This window comes from Ambystoma mexicanum, chromosome 6p (genome assembly GCF_040938575.1).
Source record: "Ambystoma mexicanum isolate Mex_15411 chromosome 6p, UKY_AmexF1_1, whole genome shotgun sequence".
NCBI classification, from domain to species: Eukaryota; Metazoa; Chordata; class Amphibia; order Caudata; family Ambystomatidae; genus Ambystoma; species Ambystoma mexicanum.
Window position 1 is genome coordinate 624,666,444 of NC_090935.1, and position 20,135 is coordinate 624,686,578.

The following is a 20,135-nucleotide window of genomic DNA, read 5'->3' on the forward strand; positions in this document are numbered from 1 at the left end:
GGAGTGATTTCCAGGAGGCACAGAAGGAGGAATAGGTGGGGATGGAGCGTAGACCGGAGTGTTGGTTAATTGGGGGTAGATGAGGTTAAGACTATGAGGAGTAGAGGAAGGGGGCAAGTGGCAGGACTTGGGGGCGAGGAGTAAGGTGATGAGAAAGGAGAAATCTGGCAATGCGCATGACAAGGGGGGAGAGAGTGCAGTAGTTAAGAGAGTGGAGAGGGAGGAGGAGAATGCAGCAGCGAGGTGTGACAAAGAGAGATAAAGAGGGAGAGGAGGAGAAGGTGTGATGGGGAGTGCTGGAAGGAAAATAGAGTGAGAGGAGGTGTAGGCAGACAGTCCCAGACCAGAAGGCCCAGTTGGAAGGAGCCAGGGGCTGGGGAAGGGTGTGTCTACGTGGGGAGGCAAAAAGCAGTTTTGTTCAGTAGGGCAAAGGTGGTGACAGGTAGCTGGACCTGGTAGAAGCAGGGGCAATGCAGAACAGAGGGGCCCAGGTGGTAAAAGGCAGCTGCGAGGAGGAGGGCCAAAAAAGGGTAGATGGGTCGTGGACAATAGCTGTCCGATTAAGAAAATGAAGGTGGGAGGAGACGGCTCCAGGGGGTCCATGAGGTTAGTCACTCTCCGAAGGCTTGGATGTTAGGAACCGGAGCAATTACGGTAACTGTGCCCAGACAGACAAAGAAGGGCAGGCGAGACAAGAACCCACTGTAGGTGAGGCAGTCCGTTAAGGAGAGAGAAGTGAAGAAGGTGCGGTGGACGCTGGAGTCACACTCCGAAGCAGTCAGGAGCCGGAGCAATCGCGGCCAAAATGTTCAGAAAGCAAAGAAGGACCAGTGAGTCAGGAAAAAATCCACTGGAGGTGGGGCAGATTGATAAAGGAAGAGAGAAGTGGCGAAGGTGCGGTGGACGCTGGAGATCCTTTCCGGAGCTGTGAGGAGCCAGGGTAATTGCAGTCACAGAGCCCAACCAGCCAAAGAAGGGCCAGCGAGTCAGGACAATCCACTCGAGGTGGGCGGCCCTCCAAAGGGAGAGAGAGAAGGCTAAGCAGCAGAGAGTGCTTGGCGGATGCCAGAGCGCTCACTCAGCGGGAAATGATCTGACAGATGCAGAGAAGACAACGTTGGCAAGGGCGATGGATCACAAAGCTCCCGCAGTAGAAGTCGAGGTAGGAGCAGTAGTAGCACCTCTGCTGATGTGGAGGAGGCGCGGGAGCCCCTCGCTGAAGGGCTGGAATCCTGGAGTCCGGGCTGGAGCTGTCACAGTGGGCTGATGGAGCACAGAAGGGCCGGAACCCCGAAGAGATCTCGCCGGAGGTGGGGCAGTCAGCCGATGGGAGGGAGGCAGGAAGCAGATGAGAGTGGACCCTCGAGGAGACCTCACCAGAGGTGGGGCAGTCAGCCGATGGGAGAGAAGTAGGAAGCAGATGATGGCGGCAGGCGAAGGCCCCGCGCCCGCTCAGGATCAGAGCGGGAACGGTCCCACCGAAGCTGACAAGCCTGTAGCAGCCAGGGGAAGACACAGCAGAGAGGCCCGCAGGGCACTCGGAGCAGAAGCTGGAAGATGAGGCTGGAAGGAGGCAGTCACAGCACCCAGCGAGCGTGAAGCAGACTTCGAGAGGAAGGCACCAACAGGCAGTTCATTGAAGGAGCTCTGGAGCATCCGGCAGAGGCCCAGGACGCCCGCTCTGGGATGGGAGCTGGAAGGCTTGACAACAAAGAGGTGGTCACAGAACTAGATGGGGGTTCCGAATCGTGGTGAAACTTGTTCCAGAGGTGCTCTGAAGATAATAGCGCAGTATGATGCTACTCCAACGCCTTCTAACTCTCCAGAATGCAGTAGCGTGTCTTGCCCCCAGACTTGCTCAATCTCAAGATCTCCTATATCAATGACACTGGCTTCCTATCAGAAGCCGAGTTAAGTTTAAGGTACTCTGTCTAGTTCACTGTGCTACCCACAATGTCGGGGCAGATTTCCTACGCTCTAAACTTGTTCCCTACATTCCGGGCCGATCACTGCATTCAACAAATCATTCTTTGCTATGCGTACCTAGATTTCGCCATGCCAGAGCAGGAGGGAGATCTTTTTCAGTTCTTGCCCCCACACTTTGGAACACCCTACCCCTGGACGTTTGTAATCTTCAGGAATTCTTCTCTTTTCGAAAGGCTCTAAAAACGTACCTGCTTTAGCCTAACTGCCCAGCGTTTTACCTCTCACCCTCAGCACCTTTATGCCTAGCTGTCTTTATACGCGCTATAAATACCATATACAACACAATGGCCTCTCATAACGATGCGAAGGAGAGAAGTGAAGTCGCGCACACCGCATCCTAACAGCTGGGAAGCGAATGAGACGGAGAGTGGTGGCATGACCACAAGAAGCGTGTGGTGGACCAGAAGTCCTGTAAACACCGCTGATACCGTTTTACCAATACGGGACAAGGCGGTAACTGACAGGCCGGAATGCCTGCAACCTTATGCAACACAGAGAAAGAGATGTAAAGGAAACATCAGAAGCCAACCTGACAAACCAAAGTGACGGCCAGCAGAGAATTGTGATCCCGGTGATGTTAACCCAACCAGCCAAAGGTAACAGGGAAGACTGGAGACCTGAGAGGGGGACGAAGATTTGTTATTGGAATGCTCATACTCATCCCAGTGTAGATAAAGGGATTAGAATATTAAGCTCAAGTGAAGCAAATAAGAAACGTTATTAGAAGGCTCATGCTCGTCCCAGTGAAGGAAAAGAGCATATCCTGTTAATGTCTAAAAAAGTAAATGAGAATCACTATTGGAACGTTCATACTCGTCTCAATACGGATAAAGAGACTCTAATATCAAAAGCCAGTGAAGCAAATGAGAATCATTGTTGGAAGGCTCATACTCGTCCCAGTAAAGGAGAAGAATATATCACATTGATATCTAGACAAGAGAATGAGAATCGTTACTGGAACACTCTTACTCGTCCCATTGAGAGAGGAAAATATCACATTAATACCTAGAAGAGGGAATAAGAATCACTATTGGAATGTTCATACTCGTCTCAATACAGATAAAGAGACTCAAATATTAAAAGCCAGTGAATCCGCGTCCTCCTTCTAACCTGTCACGGGGGTCTTGGCTCACTTAAAGGATAGTTCCGGGACTTTTTTTTTATTGTCCCTACGGTTCGGCCATGTGTTTTTAAGCATAAATCGGTAGATCGTAGAAAACTTTCCTATGGACCTTACCCGACTTTTCGTCCATTAACGCACTCGAAATCAGCCGCCATTTTCTGATAATCCTATCATTTCCCCCCATCGACCTGGCTCACCTGCTTTTGCGGCACTAAATCAAATCCCCCGCCCCTGAGCCTGACATCAGCAGACGCGTACCGCCCATTTCCCAACGCCAAAGCACGTTTCGTGTCAACAATCGCTGCGCCTCAGCTAATGAAGTGTCGCCATGGAAATGGCAGGACGCCTCTTTCCTCAATAAGTATAAACACACCGTTTCACAACACACAGCAGCAGATTTTCGATTCCATTACTCTCTCTGTGTTACTTTGAGTATTCTGTGACTCGTTTCTGTGCTCTGGTCAGCTACCTTTGCCGCTTCTAGGCCTTGTGAACACCTGTACCATCTCTGTAAATTATTTTACTTTCTTTACCACACAATGGCTACAATAATGCCGTATATGTACGAGCCCGAGTACACCGAGGAAGAACTACTGGAAAGGCAAGCACGCAAAAACGATGGGGATTCGGACGGCAGTTGGGAGGACCAGTCAACGGATGAAGAGCCTGGACCATGTCGCATGGACGGCGTCTCCACCTGGTGCACGTGCAATCGGTGCGAGCTAATGCCAACTGAGGAGGAGAACTGCTGCTGCCGTGAAAATTCCGGGTGCTTGGCCTACATTTCGGAAGGCGAGCCAAGTCCGCAATGCATCACCGAGCTGCCAGAGTTCAGGGAAGCCTGCCTCTCACGGACCGTGTTGAGGATGATGATGGTGCTTATGCACGAACTTCGCGGCACTGTTCGTCCGCGTAATCCGAGTAACGAGTAAGTATACTCTGATTGTGATGTCAGTGATGCCACTACTATTTCATGGTCGTCTCCCACATATAAAATTACATCTACATATCATTCGAATGCATGTAAATTGGTTCCATATTGTGCATTTTCTAGATAGAATTTTTTTCAAAGCAGAATGACATTTTTTACCTGAATCGACAGTGATAAGAAAGTTTTGTCATTTTAATACAGTTTGCATCTTTCATTTTCACAGGTGGTACAGGCTGGTGGCCTATCGTTGCTTCACTTGGTGGCTTCACGGGAGGCTCGGACACCGCGTTCGGAGAGTAATACCTGCCTGTGCGGTACTTGCCATTAGACAACATTTCCCCAGCGACAGTGGACAATACCGCGGATTTTCCCTGGATGTGCTGCAACCGGAACTTTACAATGTGTAATGTTTATTATTTATGTTCAATTGAAATTAAGATCTAAAATAAAACCCAACATATATTTTAACAATGGTTGTTTTGATTTTTTAAATGAATCTAGTGTGTCTCCATTGAATAGTCTTCCTGTGCCTTGTCTTGTCACACCACATGTCTCCGGCCAGCATCCTCCCTCACGCTGGCCGCCCACCTTCAATCCACATAACCGTTGAACCCATATGCAGCAGACATACATATGTTATTTTGCGGGTTGGCATCAAGCCTCCCGGCCTTGCCTCCTCCCCCAAAAATACTTACCACACCACTTTGTTCAAGCGTTGGCAATAAAAGGCCGTTGGATTTTATTGATACAAAACATGGTTATAGGTAAATAATCAATATGGTTGATCATAATAAATCATCCTTTTGGGCACCGGGTACAGAGATGACCCCCTCTGGCCCGTGCCGCCTTGCCACCACAGGCCAGCCTGCTGCTGACTAACTGCCTAGGCATCCAGGGTCTCCAGGGTCTCCAGGGTGAACTGCACCCATATATTCTCCTGGGAGGGTGAGGTATTTATAAACTCACCCCCCTGCCTTCCATGTACTAGATCCTGCAGCCTGCCTCTTGCATGCAGTTAGATGGCCTCTCCTTGGTGAGGCCCTGCGGCAAACGAGTCTTGTCTGCACGACCACCGCCCCAATCCACCCCCCCGCCCTATCAAAGGCAGTTCGCACCGGGGTACTTGCGCTGGCAAGTGGAGCTGTAAGGGAGCGATAAAGGCCAAGAGGTGCCAAAGACCATGTACACTTCAAAGTGGTCTATAGAGCATGGGTTGTTGTTCCCATGTCTACCTCCAGACCCCGTGTCTCCTGCCAAGCATCCCCCCTCACGCTGGACGCCCCCCTGCAATCCACATAAGTGTGTCTCCATTCATGAGTCTTCCTGTGTCTTGTCTGCACGACCACCGCCCCAATCCACCCCCCCGCCCTATCAAAGGCAGTTCGCACCGGGGTACTTGTGCTGGCAAGTGGAGCTGTCAGGGAGCGATAAAGGCCAAGAGGTGCCAAAGACCATGTACACATCAAAGTGGTCTATAGAGCATGGGTTGTTGTTCCCATGTCTACCTCCAGACCCTGTGTCTCCTGCCAAGCATCCCCCCTCACGCTGGACGCCCCCCTGCAATCCACATAAGTGTGTCTCCATTCACGAGTCTTCCTGTGTCTTGTCTGCACGACCACCGCCCCAATCCACCCCCCCGCCCTATCAAAGGCAGTTCGCACCGGGGTACTTGTGCTGGCAAGTGGAGCTGTCAGGGAGCGATAAAGGCCAAGAGGTGCCAAAGACCATGTACACTTCAAAGTGGTCTATAGAGCATGGGTTGTTGTTCCCATGTCTACCTCCAGACCCCGTGTCTCCTGCCAAGCATCCCCCCTCACGCTGGATGGCCCCCTGCAAACCGCATAATGCCACGACATATACACGTCATTCATTCACAAACACACCCCTGTTTCAAATTCTTTATAACCCACTTCATATTTCTAATGAGAACTTCTTTGCGCTTTGCTAGTCAACCCGTGAAGGTGCTGGTTATCTGCTCTTCGTCTCTGTGAACTTCCGTGACCACTTCGAGGAAACTCGTCAGTTTGCAACCTGTGAACTGCTCCCTGTTCTACGACGAGAAACTACTCTGATCCCTGCATCTAACTGTTTGTTCGTCAAGGTAAGGCCATGTACCATAATCATTTTGCGTCCAATTTCTTTTCGTTCAAGACAGTACATGCAAGGAACTAGTCACATGTTCTGAGTTTAGTCAAATTATTTTTCTATTTTTTTAAAGTTATTCAAATACTTATCCGCATGTGAATAACGTGTATAGTTCCAAGAACCAAAACGAACCTTGCATTGAACCTTTTATGTGTCATTTAATTTTTTAACACATTGGTATTCATAGAGAATTGTTGATCTTTACTTTTCAGAACTTTCCACAATGCCTGCCTGTTCCATTGGCGGTTGCCCTTCGAAGACCCATAATAAATCTGAAGGTACTATAATGCATGTTTTCCCTAAGACAATAGATCAGATAAGAGAATGGGTTCGATATTGCGGATATCCACCGTCTGAGCTTGAAAGTAGAGTCCTAGAAGTCTTTGCGGACAAGAGGGGTGATCGATACCGCATCTGCAGCACGCACTTTAGCTCAGACATGTACTCCACATCATTGCTAATAAAGAAGAACACACCGCGAGCGAAGCGAAAATTGCTCTCAACCGCTATTCCCACTCTATTCGTCCACATCCCTCCACTGGTGAGTCAAGTTTACGTATTTATCTCTCGGCCTTGCGGTAGTGTGTAGCATTAGCTAACAATAATTTCCCCATTTATGTATCCACTCAATATGAAGGCGGAAGATTCTCCATCCGTGTCGTTATTGCAGTCATCAGCCACTTCAAGCGCCTATCGGGTAATCTTACTTGGCTATTCTGCCACTGACTTGTTTTAGGCATGTAAATCAATAGTTTTAATTTATCGTGTAATTATTTTACCTAATGGTACACCCTTGTACTCGTCCTCTAGTCTTTGTTTTCAGTTATAATTATTGTTATCCAAAATAATGCAATTACTGTCTTTCAGCGAGATGCTGAGGAGTCCAACGTATTGACGACAACCGTTAATGTCACTCAGATGCTCGAGGTACGTTTCCGGACAGTTCCTTCGATGGAGATCATCAGATCTTGCATTCTTGTAGCGTGATTGTTACACACAATGTTTCTTTCGTTTTTAGCCATTGATATGTCCTTCTGTCGTCGCCCTCCTATGTGTCTTCTTTTTTCAATATTGTGTTCATTACTAATGAAAGTCCTATGTTTCAGGGAGTCGATGGAGCATTACTCCAAGAAGAAGGGGGATCATGCAGTTACGGGTCGGCGCAACAGCTTGCAGAAGTGTGCACCGCAGTTACATCGTCCCTTGATGTTCTTATGCATTTCGAGGTATGGATACTGACAGTTCGATCAAGCGAAATCATATGACGTGATTACATCCGCTAGAATGTAATGACGAAATGCAAACGGGGTTCAAGAAACACACAGGCACAACATGTAACATACTAGTGTGCAGCATACTAAAAGCAAAAACCCTAGAAAAGAAGCACCGTCTATTTGCAGCTTATATTGACTTTTCGCAAGCGTTTGACAGAGTTGAAAGATCTCTCCTGTGGAACAAACTTGAAGCATGGAAATGTCCCCACGCTTTGCTAGAGCCAATTCAAGCTCTGCACCAGGAAACATCCATAAGAGTCAGACTCAGTCGTGAAGGCGATCTATCATCCGAAATAAACACCACACGAGGAGTCAAACAAGGTTGCCCACTAGCATCAGCACTCTTTATCACTTACATAGGTGACATTCAAAACATGAGAAGTCCAACACGAGTCTTCCCACCAACATTAGGTAAAACACAAATTGGACACTTACTCTACGCTGATGATCTAACGATTTTTGACCAAACCCAAATTGGCCTACAGCGCAAACTCGACGCCCTCCTAATCTACGCCAATAGCAATCATCTGGAAATCAATATTAACAAAACAAAAATCATGATTTTCCAATCCCATTCAAGAAAGGAAAACTTTCAATGGCATTTGGGCAAAACCAAAATCGAAGTGGTCTCAAACTTTAAATACCTAGGAGTCCACATGGACAGTTCCCAACACGAGACCACAATGCAGCAGGAATTACACACAAAAATGAACAAACTAACAGTGCAAGCAAAAAAAATTAACAGCAAATTTGGAAAATTCTCCCTGAAACCAATAATAAACTTCTACAAGATGAAAGTCGTACCTACCATCATATACGGCAGCGAAGCCATGCCAATGATTCCACAGAAGGTCTGGTGCAAACTAGAGGCTTATTTTTGGCGCAAAGTTCTCAATCTACCAAATTCGACTCCAGGGACAGCAATCCGACGCGAACTTAGTTTACAATCACTAAAATGTGCCGCAACCTGCAATGGAGTCATGCTATACCGCAAATGTAGAATGGACAGTAAAAACAAAATTTTCAGCATCATTAAACAAGAAATGAATGACAACACGTGTAATATGATAACCAACTGGCAAAGGCAAAATCAAAAAGTATTAGAGGCAATCAACTCGGATGAAGACGAACTCATCACAAATCCATGCAAAGTGCTAAAGAAGATAAAAGACATGGACTGGGCCAAAACGATCGACGACACCTCGATGCTAAAACTCATCGCTCACCTACCAAGTTTCACTGCAAAAAGAAACGAACTACAAAACTACATAAAACAATTTCCAAACAGGCAAGCACAGAGCTTAATCCTACGCGCTAGGCTCAACCTGTTTAAAACAAACGAAATAAGACACGTACGAGGACAAACACAGTCAAACATCTGTAGATTTTGCTCCAATGATACACAACCTACAACGGAGACAATAAGACATTTACTCATGACATGCACAGCGACCGCAGCACTTAGACAGTGCTATCTGCCAATGATACCAGGTTTCAGCACACTGCCAGAAGAGCAACTGTGGTGGTGCAGACTCATCGGGGGAGATAAAACAACGTGGCAAACAGCAACTGCAAAAATGTTAGAACATATTGATGCAAAGTTACTAAACGCAAACAATGAATAGAAAAAAAAAAAAAAACAAAGTCTGCAAAACAGAAAGCAAAGACATGTCTTCCTGTCTTCCTGTGTAGTTCACTACAAAAAGTTTAGAATTGTAAAATCATGTTTTGATAAAACAATAATAAAAAAAAAAAAAAAATTACATCCGCTATACTTCCTTCTTTATTAACGCAAGTACTATGTTTCAGGGAGATGACGGAGCTTCTTCTACAAGAACATCACCCCTAGTAGTTGATGCAGATCTCGGGGTGGTGACACTTCCAACGATCGAGCAAATCGAATCATATTTACATATCCATTATTTATTTTAGACAACTGATCATTTGTGCAGGTCTATTTAGATGAGCCGTTGACGCCTGCACAAAGTTTATGTTCTTTTTAACAAAATAGAAAACCATACTAATGCAATTACTGTGTTTCAGGGAGTTACTGAAGCATCATCTTCAATAATATCATCAATGGAAGTCTATGAGGAGCCCGAGGTATGGATCTTGACAGTTCCATCTAACTAGATCAACAATGCGTGAATAATTGTCGTTTGAATGTTCTACACAAAGCGTTCATTCGTGTTTTGCAATTGAGATGTATGTGGGTATTGGTCCCCAATTACATTTTGTGTTTTCAATATTATTATACATACTAATGAAAGTTCTATGTTTCAGGGAGTCGATGGAGCGTCAGTGCGTGATGGATGTGCTTATCATGAAAATATAGTCGTTGCAGCGCAAGAGGAAGTGGAGACATGCACACACGAGTCGGAGCAACAGCGTCCTGATGTTGAAGTTCGAGGCAAGAAAGTTTCAAAGAAAAGAAAGCAAAAGAAGGTTAGTGTCCTGGTCACTATATTATGTTGTTTTTCACTGTTAATAGTTCAATACTGTAAGTTGTGTTTAAACTGAACATCCCTTTTCCAATCTGTCCTCTAGTTGCGAGTGGGTGTACGAACTAGATCTACACAGACAGTGAAGCGAACGAGAGATGTTGCTTGTCAAACCTTTTGGCAGGGACTTGAGACTGGAGATGCATCGTGCCAATGGGAAGAATATGAAGTGATTGACAACGGAGCTATACCACCACCAGCCATTGATAGTGAATGTCCTCCTGGTAGTTCGGATGCAGTCGGAGATCAATTCACAGAATCCACACCCGCAAAAACTAAGACCGCGAGAAAGTTGAAGAAATTGTTTTATTCACCCATCGCCGGAGAAGGAACAGATGTTGCAATGGAAGAGAATGAAGTGGAGGACAATGAAACACCATCAATATCACTTAACATAGCGGAAGACGATATCAGAGATTCTACCTTTCATGTGAGTGACATGTCCTCAACGTTACAGGCCGAACCAGCTGGGATGCAGAGTGACAGTATAAGGAAAGAGGCCAAATTCATTGTATTCGATAGTTGTTTGATTGATATTATTATTCGGATGAAATGTGGGCATTCGGTTGGTGGGGAAGTATGTGGGGAGCCATTGATTAATGTGACTCGTGCAATTCGAGGCACTAACCTTAAAATACATGCCACCTGTACAAAATATCATCCTTTCTCATGGTCTGCACAACCCATGCTGGGGCAACTGCCAGCAGGCAATCCACTTTGTGCAGCGGCTGCACTTTTTAGTGGTTCAAGTTTTAAAAAGTTAGAGTCTTTCTTTCAGTTTGTGGGAATCCATTTCATTGCGAAAGCTCAGTTCTACAAATACCAAACCGATTATCTATTTCCAGCCATTAGCGAAGCTTGGAGAATGGAAAAAATGTCTATTGATAGTACATTCGCGGGCAAACGGTTCAGGCTAGCCGGTGATGGACAGTGCGACAGCCCAGGATTTTCAGCCAAGTACTGCACCTACCACTTTCAGGACATGGAAAGTAAGAAAATTGTGAGTTCGGTGGTCGTGCAGGTGTTACAAAGTACATCCTCAGTGGCCATGGAGAAAGTTGGCTTTGTAGCATCATTGCAAGAACCACAATCGCGGGGAATGGTGATCGACCTGATAGCCACGGACAGACACGTTTCAATTGCCAAGACAATGAGAGAAGAGTACAAAAATATAAATCACCAATTTGACGTTTGGCATCTTGCAAAAACAATCAATAAAAAAATGTCGGCTGCAGGTAAAAAAAAAGATATGCAAGGTATTTCACAGTGGTCCAAGTCAATCAGCAACCATCTTTGGTGGAGCTCAAAAACATGTGGAGGGTCGTTGGAAATTCTACTGGAAAAATGGCGGTCAGTAATGCTACACTGTAGCAACGTTCACCGCTGGACCAAAAACCAACATTTCCACAATTGTGAACATGGCCATTTGTCCACAGAGGAGGCACGGAAGAAGAAGTGGTTGATTCCTTCATCACCCACTCACAAAGCCATTGAAAAGATTGTATTTGATAAAACTATAACAAGAGATTTGAGGGGACTCACGGAATTCTGCCACACAGGAGATTTGGAGGTGTTCCACAATATGTGCCTAAAGTACAGGCCAAAACGATTGCATTTTGGCATGGAGGGCATTATAAATCGGACTCTTCTAGCGGTCTTGGCACATACCCATAATGTTGGCCGTCAACAAAGTAGGACGACCGGAACTTTAGGGACGCTTCGCTACAATAAGGCCTTCACTAAAAGAAGTAAACAATGGGTGATCAAACTAGTGTTTGAGGATATGCAATATGAGTTTATTGAGAGACTTATTGTTGATGTCCTACATAGGCACATACATGGAGTTGTGAACGAACCTGTGCAGGGGACAACTGCATTGCCACCCAACATTGCCTCTGTTCCATGTCCACCTAAAGCAGAGCTCATTGAGAAATACACATCACGGTTTAAATGATTGTAATTTGATTGTCTGTTCTCTCGAGTCTCCTCATGTCGCAGGCCCATTGAATATGTGTAGCTATGTATTGTGTAAATAAAAGTGATTGCTCAGTGTATATGCAATGTGTCTCTCCACCCTTGTTCATTTGCGCATTAAATTAAACCAAACAGCAATATAAATCATTTTTCAAAAAATATAGAATGTCTCCGTATTTATGGTTCGCTGGGGCTGCAAATGCACGCAGACAAAATGCAAAGATGGAGTGTAAATTTCAAGTCCTGTGAGATGGCCTTACACTGAATGTAGCTAACTAGGAATGTGTGCTCATTCAAAGTGAAGGTCAGCTGCTTTGATTTTTTGCTCCGGTGCCGGAATGGCCCACGACTCAGTATAAGGTTCTATTGTTATTTGACCTTGACAGGCCGGGACCATCCCGAAAGACTTCTTTTTGGGGGTGTGGGGCAATAACGTAAGAAACGATAATGAATATAATTTCAGAAACGAAAGCCATTTAATGTTCGTTCATTAGAAGAAATAACGTCGGCATAGAAGGAGTGGTATTTCGGGGCTGCCCTACGCACAGACACAATGGAAAATGCAAATATAATGTAAGTAACTCTTTAGATGAGTTTATACCGCAATTTAATTACTATACAGTAGCTTTAAAGACGGGTTAAGTTGTACTTGTTCGTTCTATGTGGCATATTGTTTTGTACCGCGCACTATCTTGAGGAGAACCATCTCCTTTTACGGAAGCACCTCAAAACCGTCCTCTTTGCTTCTGCTTTCTCTCTCCCTCTCCCCTGCTACAAATGGTCCACTGTCTGCGACCTCGGTCCTGGGCCCTTCCACTCTCCACCTGCACTGCCTCCCTGTCAACCCCTGCACTGGGGGACTGTCTCAGTATCCTACAGCCCCCCCTTGATGTATAATACCCAGTTGCACTGTCCTAGCTATGAAATAATTTCCCGACCTAATATATAAAATGAATAATTTTAATAAAGATCTGATGGTGAGACTAATTTCATTTTTTATGTTTTTAAAACAGGTACATCCTTCATTATTGTATGTGTCACGAGTACCAGACACCGGCGGATGGCTTTTACAACCGCCAGTTGCTTCTCCGCGTGAACAACGTTACCACCGTGACCATTTTATGGGACGATCGCCAAGTACAAGTATGCCCTTACGCGGTACTAACGGCTAGATGCAACATACAGACCGTTGTGGTGGCCTAGTGCCTCGTTGTTGGAACAGCCATGCGATTATCAGTGCGACCGAAGAGCTTATTTTATCGTAAACCAACACCCTGTGTACTGCACACGAACATCGCTTGCCTCAAGACGAACAATTTTGGATCGAGAGCAAAGAAAAATGCAAATCGCTGAATATTCTCTAAACATTTGATGTCCAATAAATGTACTTTGCCAAATGTACAATCTTGCCGTTTGCTTTTAAACCACAGTTTCATATTCCGAACTGTGGCGCTGTATTGTGAGATGATCTAAGACCCTGTGTACAGCAAAGGAACATCGCGTGCCTCAAAACGAACTTTTTGGAACGTGAGCAAATAAAAATGAAAATCGCTGAATATTCTCTAAACATTTGATGTCAAATAAATGTACTTTACCAAATTTACAATCTTGCGGTTTGATTTAAAAGTACAGTTTCATATTCCCAATTGTGGCACGCTGTGTTGTGAGCTGATCTGTGTTGATTTCCGGGTTCTGTGTGGAGTCGCGTAGAAGACGCCTGGGCGCGTTTGCCTACGCAGCACAGTCACGTCACGGATAGAGGCGGGGAATATGAATGTTTTGATAAAGTCTGTTTCAGGGGCGGGGGATTTGATTTAGTGCCGCAAAAGCAGGTGAGCCAGGTCGATGGGGGGAAATGATAGGATTATCAGAAAATGGCGGCTGATTTCGAGTGCGTTAATCGACGAAAAGTTGGGTAAGGTCCATAGGAAAGTTTTCTACGATCTACCGATTTATGCTTAAAAACACATGGCCGAACCGTAGGGACAATAAAAAAAAAGTCCCGGAACTATCCTTTAAGAGGGCTCTTTCAGTTGCTCTCCAGAGAAAGCTGAACTGCCAAATCACTAGAAAATCATTGGGATTTAATTACTGACTGTCTCCTCTCCAATATGGTTCTGCCTTCTGAGCTATTCTCCAACCAGCCCAGTCCATTTATAATTACACCCAGCATGACGGCACACACAGTGTTACAGTCAAAGAATCATCATTCGTAGTCTAGCTGCCCTTCAATGTACCAGCACACTTACAAGCATTAGGGATTTTTCTGTATGCTGGTGACATTTGGGTCAGTAAATGCTCTCTGGATAAATCGACATTGTAAAAGTTTTGCTTCTGACACAGCGCTTACATTCGAGGGGAGTGAGCTCGTATATATTGTTGAAGTGAAAGCTTTATCTGCTGTGAGCGTCGGTGGCAAGGAGTGACCTCTTTGACTTCTTGTAGGTTGCCGATTTGGACGACGAATTTGCTGAGCTGGTCTTGGGAGAGTTCAGTGATGCGCTTGATGCATTACCAGCAGACAAGGTAAGAACTGAATTACGTTGCCCGTTTGGCTCAGGTTTTTGCAGGGTTTCATTTTCTAATAATGGTACCCTCAGAGCGCAGGTGCTACATGCCCTGTTTTGAAGTGAGCTTCTTTATTAGGATGTTTTCCGCTGATTCCCACTTATTCTAATGGGGAAATGAGTCATGTAACTGGCACACATAAAAACATAGACTTTGGTGGCACATACAGACTGCTTGTCTGCTGCCTGCTTTCATGTCTACTTTTGCCACGTAAGGTCAGTGAAAGAGTTGTTGCTGTGCTCTCCACTGTTTATAATAGTTGTGCTTTAACAGCTGCCAAGAACACCACCTCTCCACAGGGGTGTGTGAGGTAAACAGAAGAGCAAAGATGTGACCACAAGAGCACATTATCTAAATATCTCTTCGTTTAGTGAAAGCCCACATCCATAGATGAAGTCAATCTTCATTTTTATTGTACTGCCGTGCAGGAAATAAATGATGTAGTGTACTTATGTTTCATGAGAAAGCCACTTCTTCAGGACAGTTTAAATATTTTAAAACCTGTGCTCAAAGAATCCTTGGATATGTGGTTCAAAAGGACACCATGTGATGCAATAGCTGAGTTCCAAAGTAATAGATTTATTGACGAATGAAGCAGCCCCTCTGAGCACCAGTTCTTTAAAATGTTAACATACATTTGGAACCCTCCTCTATTGGACACAGATCTCTAGATGATACCTAATGGCAATATTTGCCATCAACATTGGTAATCTGGCTGAGACACAATGTGCCCTTGTCTGCGGTACAATCGGCTGCATATCACTAGCAGCCCACTCATGTTCATTGTTGTCTCCCTGCTGCCCTGCCAACAACAGAAGGGAACATAACTTTCAGAACGGTGGCCGGACTGGCTATCTCAGCCACTGCTCTGTACAGCATATGCCAAATGATGTACTGCTAGTGTGCAGGCCCTTGTGCACGGCCAAAGTGCAGCTTTTCATTAACACAGTAGGACCACTATACATCCTAAGCCTACAGCTCCCTCTAGCGGTGACAACAGGCAAAGCAACTGCATCGGACCGACATACATGGACAAACATACATTTGGGCTTTTATTATATTGTTAGATGTCTGCCCCTTTATATGTTCCCTGACTTTCTTTGCATAACGTGTTTTATATTGTGCTAAAGAGATGTTGGATTTTTTGTATGAAAAAGCATGTCCCTTGTTCAGGTGGCTGCATTGTGTAAAACATGGTATAATGTGGTATGGTGCATAGTTATCATGGGAAATGTATATGAAACAGCACCAGGAAAGGGCAAACGTAAGGTGATTGGTGTTTCCAGTGTTCACCACTTCCTATGGCATACCTGCAAATCAGAAGTGTCAACCTAACCGAATGTTTCTGTCTCTCATTGGACTCCCAGGCTCACACTTTTTTTTTTTTAAACAGTTTTTATTTTTTATAACAACACACCAAACATTACAATACTTGGGACTTCCGTGTGGAGTTCAACATCATAACGTTATAAGCAACATTCTTCAGTCCTGCACCCTCCCACGCCCCCAACTTGAGCCAATTTGTCCATGTCATTGGCCTGTGATTCTTCAGGCGGGTTTGTCGTCGTCTCGTTATCCGTCTCAGCATCACTCTGATCGGACTGAGGGGGGGCTTTCATAGTGGCTACTAGCTGTCTCCATGCAATTAGGGGTCCTACCTCCTCCTCTCCTCCCCTGCATACCATATCAAACCAGACAGCCGTTTCTGCCTCTGCCCATTTCAAGAGGCCTGCCCACCACAACTCTATCCTTGGTCTCTGGGCCGCCTTCAAGCCCATTGCTATCCTTAGTTTGGCCAGGATATATGCTAGGTCTTTCATTTTGCTTATGTGCCTTAAGTTGCGTGGCCAAGGGATACCCCCCCCCAACATGCATGCCCAGGCCGACTCCACCTCCATTGCAATACCGCATCCTGCTAAGCGTGTCTTCAATTCTGACCAAAACCTTCCCACCTCCGGGCAGGCCCAGAACATGTGTAGCAGCCCAGCCTCCACCTCCCCGCACCTAGGGCATTTCTGAGTCATCTGGCCACCAAACCTAGCGATCTTACCGGGGGTGAGGTATGCACTATGCGTGACGTACAATTGAATTTGTTGGAGCCTTGCATTCCTGGACACTTTATGATATCTTTGGGCCCTTTTCCAGAGCCCATCCGACATGGGCTCTCCCATCTCTTCTTCCCATAGTTGTCTCAATTGAGTCAATTCCTTCCCCACCTTGGTCCCCAGCAGCTCATATATGCGAGAAATCTCATGCCCACCCTCTGAGATATCATATATCTTCTCCATGGTGGCATCCGGTTGTTCAGTGAGCACCGCTGGTGGCCACTTTGCTCGCACTCTTTTAACATTTCTGGTGTAAGTTATGTACTGCCCCTTATGCACCCCAATATCTTCTATCAGTTTCGGGAACTCCACTGCCTCCCCCCTCTTGCCATATGTCTCCCAGGGTGGCCAGGCCTCCTGGTTCCCAGTACCTGCGGACCCCTTGTATCAGCTGGGGATCCTCTCCGCATAGTGCCACCAGCGGCACCTGCGTAGAGTACGGAACCGGGTGTCCCGTTATCTGGCACGCTCTATGCCACACCTCCCAGCCCAGTACCAGAAGCCCTGCCATCTCCCGGACCCTTGGTTTGGACAGCCACACAACTTCTCTGAGGAAGAAGGGAGCCGGTTCCCTGCACAGCAGCCTAGATTCTGCTGTCTACTCATCAGACAGCCACCTCGCTGCATACTGCAGCTGTCCTGCCAGGTAATACAGTTCAAAGTTCGGCAGGTTTATCCCCCCCTCTCCCTGTCACACAAGTTTTGCAATTTCCAAAGGGCCACCCTGTTCCTGGAGTTGTTCCAAATGAAGTCCCGGCACAAGCTGTGGAGACTAACGAAAAAGCGCCTCGGGATTACATGCGGGATGTTAACAAAGAAATGCAACAATCTAAGCAAGACTACCATTTTGAGCAGAGCAGCTCTCCCCATCATAGCCAGGGGTACCCTGGACCAAAATCCCATGCTATTTTTGATTCCTTCCACTGCCTTTACCGTATTATGTGCATGTTCTTCTCCTGTCGTATGGTATATGTCGATTCCGAGGTATCGGAACGACTTGGTGCGCCAGGATATTGGCAATATTGGCACGCTCTCGGGCTGGACAAGCCTTTACCTCCCCAGGGGGAACACACTAGACTTCTTGGGGTTAACCGCTATGCCGAAAAGGGCGGCAAATTGCTCCATCACATCCAGAATGTACTGCATGTTCTCTTCTGGGTAGCGCAGATACAACAGTATGTCGTCAGCATATAAGGACACAAGATGCATGCCCCCCGCAGTGCGGATGCCTATCTCCTCGTATTGCTGTCTTAGACAGATAGCCAGTGGTTTCAGCGCTAGTATGTATAACATGGGCGACCACGGGCAGCCCTGTCTAGTACCCCTGCTTAGCTGCCACTTATCCGAAATGATAGCACCCATTTTAACCCTAGCAGTCGGGAGCTATATAACATGTTCACCCACCTGAGGTACCCCGGTCCCCTTCCATAGCCCTCTAAGGTCGCGGTCAGCCACGGCCATCTAACTGAATCAAAGGCCTTAACCACGTCTAATGAGACTATAGCTCATTCCCCTGGATCTTCTTTTGTTTGGTCGATAAATATGATGCAATCTCCTGAGGTTATCAATTATGTTCCTGCCCGGGACGTAGCCCGTTTGGTCGGTGTATATCAATTTACCAATAACAGCCTTTAGCCTATTCACCAGCACAGCAGTGAGGATTCTACTGTCCTGGTTGAGCATCGAAAGGTGTCTGTACGACCCACAGTCCGTGCTAGGCTTCAGAAGCGGAATAATCACCGCCTCCTGTAGGGACTCTGGTAGCCTGCCTTGCTCGTACGACTCTTTCAGCATGGCCAGCAGCGGGGGAAGCAGCTCCTGTTTATAAGCTTTGTAGAATTTGCTCGGAAGCCCATCCGACCCAGGGGCCCTACAGGTGGGCAGGTGCTGAACCACCAGCTCGAGTTCTTCCATTGTAATAGGGGCATCCAGGTCCGCTTGTTCTGCATCGTCTAGGGTGGGTAGGCCCACGTCCTCCAGCGTTTCCTGGATTGCGTGGTCTCTCGAACCGCCTGGGTCCTCATAGAGGTGTTTATAATATCTCAGGAAATCTTCATTCACCCCCTCCTCGGTAGTCTGGGTCCGCACTCCTTCCCCTTCAATTTCCCTGATCACCGATCGCGGCGTCTCTCGCTCTTGTATAGCCAGGCCAGCAACCTGCCCGGCTTATCTCCCCCGCATGCTGTCTTTCCACATATTTCTTATAGCTTATTTTACATACCCTGTCCCAGCATTCTCCACTAGCCTGTTGTAGCTGCCTTATCTTATCTGTATCATCATTAGAGGTGCCCCCTCTGCGCGTCATCTCCTCCAGCTCCTCTTCAATTCCCTTCAACTCCTGCTCTATGCCGCCTTGGAGCCCCCTACATTTCAATATGGCAACCCCCCGCAAAACCACCTTAAACGCCTCCCACACGGTTTTCATGGAGCTAACGCTGCCAGTATTGATCTCAAAGTACTCAATGATCGCCTCTCTTAAATCCTCCCGGAATCCCAGGTCCATCAGCCCTGAGCCTCCAGGTGGGGATCTGTGCCCTGGGAGGTTGGAGTCGCCACTCCAGGACCAGGGGGGAGTGGTCCGAGAGCACCCTGGCTTTATATTCCGCGCCTTCCATCTCTTCTGCCAACTCCGCGGAGGTGAAACGTAGTCCAGTCTCGTGTGAAGGCCGTGTGGTGCCGTATAGTGCAAGTATTGCCTATCTACAGCATGCAGCAGCCTTCAGACGTCAGCTAAGTCAAAGTCTCTCAGGAGGGCCTGTAGCACCTTTGCTGCTGGGCTGGGTTTGTCTATTTTACCATCCGATCTGTCTACCTTAGGATTAAGCACGCAGTTAGTCTCCACCCCACAGGATCCCGCCACCCAGCAGGGGGCTAATTTTACTATATAGCGTCCTAAAGTAAGCTGCTGTGTCCTGGTTAGGGGGTGTAAAAATTTGCAATACACACTTCCCGGTTTTCCAATATCCCTTTCATAACGATCAGTCTGCCGTCTGGGTCCGCCGTGACCTGGAGCAGCTGAAATGGTACATGCGGTGCCACCCAGGTAATAACTCCTCTAGCATAGGCCGAATATGTGGCTCCCTCCAGGCACCCCCTCCATTTCTTCTTGACCACCTCCAGTTTCTCCCTAGTGAGGTGGGTCTCCTGTAACAACGCTATGTCGATCCTCATCCTTTTCAGATACATCATCACCTTGTTACGTTTCAGATAGCTGTTTAGGCCCCTGACGTTCCAGGTGACCACTCTAAGGCACCCTGGCGCCATAACTACAGTGTCCCGCGCTCCTTCTCCGCCTATTATTCCGCCTGTTAAGATTCACGTATTGGCTCGTTATCCTTTCCCTCCCATCAAACTCCCCCCGCCCACATCCCAACTCCCGGTTCCCCAACTTCAAACCACTGCACACCCCAGCTACCCCCCTCTTGCCCCCCAACCTCGACCCCAACCCCAACAAATGCCCAGCTCCATCCCTGGATCTCAGACACCCCCCGCGTTTGGCTCTGCCCTAGAAAATCCAGGCCCAGAACC

At 46.8% G+C, this 20,135-nt stretch overlaps 1 protein-coding gene across 2 annotated transcripts in view; it reads left to right on the forward strand.

Moving 5' to 3' along the window:
* GFM2 (GTP dependent ribosome recycling factor mitochondrial 2) overlaps positions 1–20,135 on the forward strand; it is a 925,389-nt gene that overhangs the window by 572,069 nt on the left and 333,185 nt on the right. For both annotated transcript variants that reach the window (XM_069627482.1, XM_069627483.1), the window contains exon 11: positions 14,380–14,460. In XM_069627482.1, coding sequence (XP_069483583.1) covers positions 14,380–14,460 — 81 coding nt within the window. The remainder of the gene's footprint in view (positions 1–14,379; positions 14,461–20,135) is intronic.